We start from the raw sequence: 8,628 nt of genomic DNA on the forward strand, positions 1-8,628 counted from the left end.
CTTTTTTTTAACTCAATGTTTACACAACAGGCTTATTCAACTCAATTTTTTAAACACTGCATGACATACCAAACCGTATTCCATGTTCACATAAAATACGAGGCTAAGATGTGATTAGCTCACCAATAGACCAGTGTGTCATTGGAGTACAGTGAATGATTGGTGACTCTGACCTCAAATCAGGCTGTCATGGCTCTTTTCTTTTCTTTTTTGCAAAATGGAAACCCAGAAGCACCAGCCACTTCCTACAAAGAAGGGCAACTATCAGCCAGGGAGCATAAAAACAACAAACCATTGGAGCATTTTCCCCCCTGCTGTTTGGAACATCATCCATAGATAAATAACTACTGGCAATAATAAGCACAATTTAGAATTTTAAATGTTAGGTTAAATATTATTGTTAACATTAAAGGTTAAGTATGCCTAGACCATAACTTTAGTTTCATACACTATGCTAAACCAATCCAAGATTAATTATTCTTAAAGCCAACATGAACTAATTAATTTTTAATGCAATTTTGCAAAGAAGTTTCAGTTAATTCTTTGGAATTTATTTTAAGGATGGGCAAGATCAGACTGCCAGTTAAACTGACCGACAGTTCTTTTTTTGACTAAAAAGTACAATTACACTGTTACCTGATCTGCATTTTAAGCAGTTTTGTTCCTGTTATGCTTCCCAATCAAATTTATTGCTATTTGATCTAATTATGTAAATACATTTTAATTGAAATTTTCAAAAATGAATGTATTTGCTAATCTTGGTTTAGCATAGCTTCCAAAACAGAAAGAAATATGATGAAGATAGGAATATATTCACTTCTGTTACATATGTGACACTGAATAGAAAGTACTTTACAATAATGAATTATGAGAGAAGGTTAATTCATCTTTATAGACATTGTAGTTATTAAACTATGAAAGATCCTGGAGATTTTCATAAGTGAATAATTCAAAATATTGTCTGAGTAAGAAGTATATAAATACTACCATACCATACCATTAAGGCGATATTTTAAACCCAAATAAATCTCTACGAATACTTAAGATTACACTATGCACTAGTCACAAGTTTTAATCCTATAAATCTTACCTAACTATACACTAACTGAACACAATCAGGCTTACTTCTGATAAAATCTGCACATTGGTAGTGATATTTCAAATATTCTTTATAATCACCAATAGAAAGTTTACAGTGATACACAGGAAATCTATTAATATTACAAACAAGTTATTTTTACTGTTAAAATAAGTTGATTTGGACAGCAGCATGTAAATATCTTACCTAAATAACATGCATGAAAACGCGCACGCGGTTAGGGTGGCATAATTGTTTTGAAAATAATCTGAATTTTTCCTTGTCTGAGAGCAAGAAGATCATACTCTGAAGAATAAAAAGATATGTTTCTTTTATAATTAAGAACAATGATTATTATACTACCCAAGCTTTTATTTGAGACTTGCAAAAGAACTGTCCATTTCAATAGCTCTTGTTCTGTACTAAAGAAACTCCAAAACCAAGGGTAATAAGCACAGGAAAGAGATGAAGACAGAACTAACCAGTTTTACTACTGTTAAGTCTTGACTAAACGAGCAAGGACTTGTATAATTTCCTCTTTATTCCATATAAAATTTCCCTTTCCAACAGCAGTCCATCCTAGGCTCTTAAGAAAACCAATACATTAGCGTACAATTCATTGTTCCAGAAAGTTTTGAATTCTGATGAGTCCATACCGCGCATACTGTATTCCTGTACTCAGTATAATTCTATCCGGAAGAAACAAAACTTTTAACACCCAACAGCGTTGTAGTTAAGAACCGGGGATCCCCGAACGGTAAATGCGAACATCTGTGGTTCAAAAGAAAGCCACAAAAGAAAAACAACTTTCCCGATTTAATGGGCTGATTTTCCGAATATTGGAAGCAAGGTGTGTGTTTCTTACGCGCCCGTGTCTCAGGCAGTGCGCAAGCGCCTTAGAGATTTACTAATTACTCTGACAGCAAAGTAAGAGTTATTCTAGTCTAGTGTGGAATCCGCTCAATACCAACTCCTTTAAAAAAAATCTTGCCAATTGACTCGTTCGGCGCAGGTCCAGAGAGGAGCTCGCTTTTTCGAGCGCCCAACTAAACCCCAGCTTTTTTTCCCACGTGGTGCGCAAGCGGCTGCTGCACCTGCGCCATGTGCTTCTGGAGGCCCGGCGCGCTCAAACGCAGCTTTCCTCCCCCTCCCTCGCTTACCAACGGTAGCAGCCTTCGCTTGCCTCCAGAGTGAAGTTAATCCTTGCGCTCCGAGAGAACGGCAACAACACTTTAGGGATGTTGAGCTTGGAAGGCAGCGCGGCAAAAGGCAGGAGCCAAAGGAGCCAAAGCGACGCTCGGGGCGCAGAGACGGCGGCTGTCATCCTGTTGGGAAGTTGCTACGGAATCCCCTTCACCTGTCTCGAGAAAGACAGAGAGTCCGGCGCCTTTCTCCGGGGAGCGCTTTTCTTTTTCAGCCTGAGTATAAAAAGGCAAGCCGCTTAAGTTGCGGCGCTTTACTCCGCCGGGGGTCCTGGCAGGAATTGCCCGCTTCGACTTGCTATTCGAGGGACGTCACAGCGCGGGCAAACCAAAGCGCGGCCCCCTCGTAGTTAGAGGCGGAGTGGGAAGGACCTTGGCTGCGAAAGCAGCAGCATCAGGTGCCAAACTGACTTCGCTTAACAGCCGCTGGGGACACTGCAGCCGCTCTTCCGGACCTCATGGGAAGGAAGGGGTTTTTTTCTTCTTTATTTTCAGTACCGCTCATGAAGCGGGGACTTGTTTTTTTTTTTTTTTTTTGCTGTTGTTCGTTTGTTTTTTCCCCCCTCCAGAGACCGTGATCTGAAGGAGTGGAAAACAGGGAGTGTAGAAGAAAGCTGTCGAAACAGTTTCCTGGGCCTGCCTTTCAGTGCTGAACTGAATCAATTTTTGTTGAAAGGAAGCACAAAAGTTGGTACAATGTATCAATACTGAAACTGGCTTGGATTGATTTAAAAAAAAAAAAGCTGTTAAGCCTATCTGAATGGGATAATTTGATTTTTCGTAATCACATCGTCCACAGCTATGATTTTATCTCCTAGTAATATTGAACTGTAATCTTAAATTTGTGTAATTCTGGGTTCGTGTGTTGACATTTATAAAATATGGATTATGGTATGATTATGGCCGGACCAAATCCCCTGGACCCCCTTTTGTTGGTGCAGCTTTTCAATGCACTTTAGCTACTCTGTTGAATTTTGACAGCAAAAATTGGTGGCAGATTAAAAGTTCCCCTTCCAGTCCTCCTCAAATAGAAATAAAGGAACAAATATCTTGTTCTTCCTCTTTTGCATTGTTGCATTACTCTTACCTCTCTCAAATGCTAAATGTGATCCTAATAAAATTGTCTATATATTTTATGATTCTTGCCAATTTTGCCTTATTCAGCAAAATGTGATTTAGCAAAATGTATCCACCTGACCATTGCTAAATTCTTTAATAGGCTGAAGTTTTCCTTGTCAGTTAAAGGGACCATAAAGGAACAGAAGTTCTCAATAAATAAACAGTTGTGGTAGAAGATAACTAAGGAATTCAGTGCTTAAATAGAATAAATTTTGTCTTGCAGCATGTTGCCTGATAGTGATCTATTTTCTGATGCATCTGATCAGAGCTCTAGTGAAACGCTTCAGATTAGCGAAAAAAACCCAAAAAACAAAAAAAACCCACCCTATTATATCTTGATCTATAAGAAGAAAAGAAGCACTTGATTCATTGTGACCTATTTGCAAGGCACTTTATTGATAGATACCTCTATATCAGAATAAATTGGGTCTTCTCGTATTGAACAAGTCCAGCCTGTTTTCAATATATCAAGCAGTTTCTAGACAATTTCAAATATACCATTCAGAGCTGAGATGTTGATTGAAGAATAGATTCTCAAAGTCCCAGTCCCTCTGGATCATATGGGCTGTTTCACCTTAGGGATCTAGAGCCCATGAAAACACAGAAATACTGAAATTAATTGGCAAATTTGCTAGGGAAGGAGATTAAAGTTTTTAAAACAGTCTGAAATAGGCATGTAATGAATCTAATGGGCTTAATTTGCTTTTTTTTTTTTTTAGTGGAACCCCTCATGAATTGAAATGGCATCCCTTGTCACTGTCGTGTTCTCTTCAGCCTATAAATGTTTTAAAAGTGTAATCTTTCCTTTCATCCTTCAATATAGCGTCAGCACTAATTTATTGTTTGAGCAATTTGTTCAAACCCCAAATAAAGTTAATTTTCAGGATTGCCAGACAGCATTGGGACTTTACTATATGATTCTGGCCCCATTCTTTCCTAAATTCTAGAAGATAGTACTGGAGAATTTTTGTTTCTCCTACCTACAATGTAGCACTAGAGAGATCTTCTAGATGACTTTTCAAATCCTGTGGGCATGTACACAGACATATACATGAATGTATTATACCACAATCCATATCTTTCCATATTTCAAGGTGCTTCAAACTCTACTATCTCTCCATTAACATTTACATGAAGCTGCTGGGAAAAGTCATCCATCAGGATAGTATATAGTTTCATCAATATACTAGTGATCTCAATGTATACCTTTGCCCCTGACTGACCAAGTAATGTTATTCAGCCTTTGTCCTAGGGCAGGGGTATCAAACTCAATTTCATTCAGGGCCGCATCAGCATTGGGTGGGTGTGGCCAGGGTGGGTGTGGCCTGCTGGGTGGGCATGGATGGAGTGGGTGTGGCCTGCTGGGTGGGTGTGGCCAGCTCTAAATTGTTCATGTCAAGAGTGCCTGTAGGGGCCTGGGCAGGAGTGGGACAGATCTGAGGGTCTCTGGCAAAAGGGGGTAGGACCGGGGCAAGTGCCAAGGCATGGTCCACTGGAGGCGCCTCAATGTTCCTCTCAAGCCATGCCGGGGGGGGGGCTTATGGGCTAAGACTGAATGCGTTTCAGCATAGATGGCCACCACAAAATTGTACATTGGCTCCCGGCTGGCCTGGGCCAGGACTAAGGCAGAGGGGGCCGTTCCCTCACTGTTTCCAGGATGACTTCGCGGGCCACATGAAATCACTTCGCGGGCCGCATCCGGGCCCTGGACCTTGTGTTTGACATGTCTATCCTAGGGTCTGGAGACTCTGTGGTCTGAATGAGGGAATACTGGAAATCTGCACACCCAAAGCTGGAGAATGCTGGAATAAAGTGCTTTCCCCCCCCCTTCAAATGGACAGTTGAAGATTATTTTATTCTACAGACTGATCGTGACTGTAATCCCTTGAGAAAGTCTGGAAGGCAAAAAAAACCCTGTAATAACTTTTCCCTTCTAGAGAAATTTTAATTTGTATCTTGAAGATTTATAAAATATGTACAACTGATGTTTACAAAAAGTTCAGACATCATTAAATCAGCACTGCAAAGTGCCATCAAGATGAAAAAGACAAGCTATTATTATTAAAATTTGATTGCAGGCAAGGGATTCTAGTAGTCATTAGAAAACATGAAGCAAGCAACATAAATATAGGTTTTGCTGTGTAAGGAAGAAAAGATGTAATTGACAAAGCAAATAGAAGTGTGTAAATCAAGGCTTTGAAAATCAAATGAGTTGAACTGCAAAATAACTAACCCAACAGTTATCCAGAGTCAAAGTTATTTTACCTGAAAATGTTAACATCTTGAACTTCTCTTCATATAATATCATGCTCGTAGGGTAGACAAACCCCCTCTGCCTAAACCCATGGTGATACATGAAAGATAACATTGCTAAGAGAAATCTCATTTGCTTCACTACAAGGATACAAAATTTTCTTCTACAACATTGAAAAGGTTCGGTTTCTTTTTTGGTAGGCTGTACTTTTTCATTTTTTAAAAAAATATTGAAAATACAGTAGGTGTTCTTAAACTATATGTTTTGAGGCTTATTTTCCTGGGAAAAGCCATACGTATGTATTTATGTATGTAAAATTTAGCTACACAATTTTTGAATTTCAAAAATTAGATTGAAACTTAAATGTAGTGTATTGCTAAGGATTGCTTATTCCTGTTTTGCTAAGAAAATTTCTTATCATAATCTAGATTCTAGATGTTCTTAACCTTTTTGAATGAATCGCCCCCTTGAGCCAATGAGGAAGTTGTCATCGCCTCCCTCCCCCAACATAACCTCTCAATCACAACATAGGAAATAGTTGTTCAATTTATGCAAACACTTTTTTTGTTTTCTTTAAAATTGTCATCAGGACATATCGATGCAAATAATTTATTTCCAGTCTTTTTCCCATATCTCAACTGTGTGAAAATTTTTGGTGCCACCCGTCACTTTATTCCTAAACTTCGTGATACATGTATTTCATTATTATCTTATTTATTCAAGACACTTAAATGTAATGACCATTGAAAACAAAATTCAATTGCAAGAAAGTGAAATGCCCGAAAAGAAAAACAGTAATATTTAATGATTGAATTACAAGTGAAACTTAAGACGCAAAAAGAAATATAAAAAGGGCATAAAAACAAACTGCAATGCAGGAAAACATGCTGCTTGCTAATTTAGCAGAAGCAGCGCTGGGTTACAGCTGATTCGCGCTTCTGTTAAATTAACAAGCAGCATGTTTTCTGGCAAAGCACAAGCAAGTGAGCTGGGCAGAAGCCCAGGGGAGCAGCTACAGCTGATCTACACTTCTGTGCTCCTCTGCAGAAGTGCAGATCAGCTGTAGCTGCGCGTCCTGATCCTGGGCTCTTGCCCACTCACTTGCTTGCCCGAGCGAGAGGGCAGGGGCGCAAGTCGTTGTGTGCTCAGAAACGCCGATCTTGTGCTCCTGCTCATCTTGCTTGCAGAAACAAAATTAAGAAGACAAGGAAAAGCGTCAAAAGCTGTTGATAGATAGAAAGCAAGCAGAAAGCAAGTGAGCTGGGGAGGAGCGTGGAATCGGCATTTCTGAGCACATGCCGATTCGCGCCCCTAATAGGCGTGTGCTCAGAAACGCCGATTCCGTGCTCCTGCCCAGAAAACTTGCTTGCTTTCCACTTGCTTTCTATCTATCAACAGCTTTTGACGCCTTTCCGTGTCTTCTGAATTTTGTTTCTGCAAGCGAGATGAGCAGGAGCACGAGATTGGTGTTTCTGAGCACACGCCGATTGCGCAGCTCCTCCTGGGCCCCTGCGCCTGCCCTTAACCATCCCGCCATCATGCAGGGTAAGATTGGCACCTCTGCCCCCACCCAGATGCCCTCGCCTTCCCCAAGCATTTTTTTACTCACCTGCTTTCAGCTGCACTCCCTTTCTCTTTTTGTTTCTCTGCCTTCGTTTGCTTCTGTGCCTTCGCCACGTGTTTGTGGGTAAAAAAGAAAAAAAAGTTCCACGAGACTTTCTAACTTCTCGCGAGAAGTTAGAAAGTCTCATGGAACTTTTTTTTTTTGTCTCACAAACACATGGCAAAGGCTGAGAAGGACAGGAGAAAGGGAATGCTGCTGAAAGCAGGTGAGTAAAGAAATGCTTGGGGGAGGTGAGGGCAGCTGGGTGGGGGTGGGGGGGACCCAGGCAATAGGTCACGCAGCTCCAGTGGAATCTCCATTGAAGACTGTGTGAGGTTGCCTGCCACCCCCAAGGCCGCCGCCAATCAGCTGGAGCTATGCGCTTTGATCCTGGGCTCACAGTAGGACCCAGGCAATGTGCAGTTCCAGCTGACTTTGCCACAAGCCGATGAAGGCGCTGCTGCACTTCACCTCATCCACTTTTACACTTTTTTTGGTTTTTTTAATTTTTTTTTAATTTTTTTTCAATACTCTTCAACCGGTCCTTCGTGTACCACCTGTTGAAAACTGCTGCCCCCAAACTTCTTGCTTCATCACTCCATATCACCCCCTTTTTGTTCCATCGCCCCCCTGAAAAATGAAATCGCCCCCTGGGGGGCGATATCGCCCAGATTAAGAACCACTGATTTAACTCATCTCTTTTCTTCCCCAACATGCTGTGGTGGATTGGAACTAATCAGAACAGAATTAGTTCACTATTCAGTGGCTTCCTGACATGAAAAGTCAGATATTGAAATGTCTCCTTAGGTAGGAACTGAAGTATCTCCTCTTTGCTAATATTTCTCTTCTAGTGCTATGTACTGTACAGATGGGTATAATGCATGGAGCAGTTTTCCATTAGAAAAGCAATCAATATAGAAACAGATGGGATATGAGCATGGAAGCATGGGCCAAGCTTCCCCAATATGATTCATTCCTGATGTGCTGGACTTCCAAACACATAGTTTTTAGCCAGAATGGGAAAAAAAAGACTTTCTGATTTGGGCCTGGGAAAAGCTGATAACTCCAAGTCAGACATAAGACACAAACTGTTCAACAGCATAATCTGATCTACACTGTTTATTTGTAGAACCTATATTAAAGTTTTCATAAACTAGTAAGAAAGCGTACTGCATTTATATGTAATCTTTTTAACTTGAGAGAGTCTTATAAATATCGGTCTGTACGTTTCACATCCAATCAATCAGTACAGGTAGTCCTCGACTTAGAACAGTTCATTTAGTGACCATTGGGAAGTTACAAGGTACTGAAAAAAGTGACTAATGGCTATTTTTCACATTTATGACTGTTGCAGCATCCCCGTGGTCACCTG

The 8,628-nt window shown here is 40.5% G+C and overlaps 1 protein-coding gene across 3 annotated transcripts in view; it reads right to left on the minus strand.

Annotated features, from left to right (window-relative positions):
* The window catches only part of NUP210 (nucleoporin 210), an 89,163-nt gene extending 85,765 nt beyond the window's left edge, over positions 1–3,398 (minus strand). Inside the window, exons 1-2 of one of the 3 annotated variants that reach the window (XM_039364256.1) lie at positions 1,561–2,071; positions 1,286–1,384 (exon numbers count right to left, since the gene is read on the minus strand). In XM_039364256.1, the coding sequence (XP_039220190.1) occupies positions 1,286–1,296 (11 nt within the window). In that variant the 5' untranslated portion in view covers positions 1,297–1,384; positions 1,561–2,071. Of the gene's footprint in view, positions 1–1,285; positions 1,385–1,560; positions 2,072–2,238 lie in introns of those variants that run through there. The other 2 variants (XM_039364254.1, XM_039364257.1) reach the window with 2 other exon arrangements.
* Positions 3,399–8,628: the final 5,230 nt, after the last annotated feature.

Source organism: Crotalus tigris, unplaced genomic scaffold (assembly GCF_016545835.1).
Source record: "Crotalus tigris isolate CLP2741 ecotype Arizona unplaced genomic scaffold, ASM1654583v1 scf7180000019699.406680, whole genome shotgun sequence".
NCBI lineage: Eukaryota > Metazoa > Chordata > Lepidosauria > Squamata > Viperidae > Crotalus > Crotalus tigris.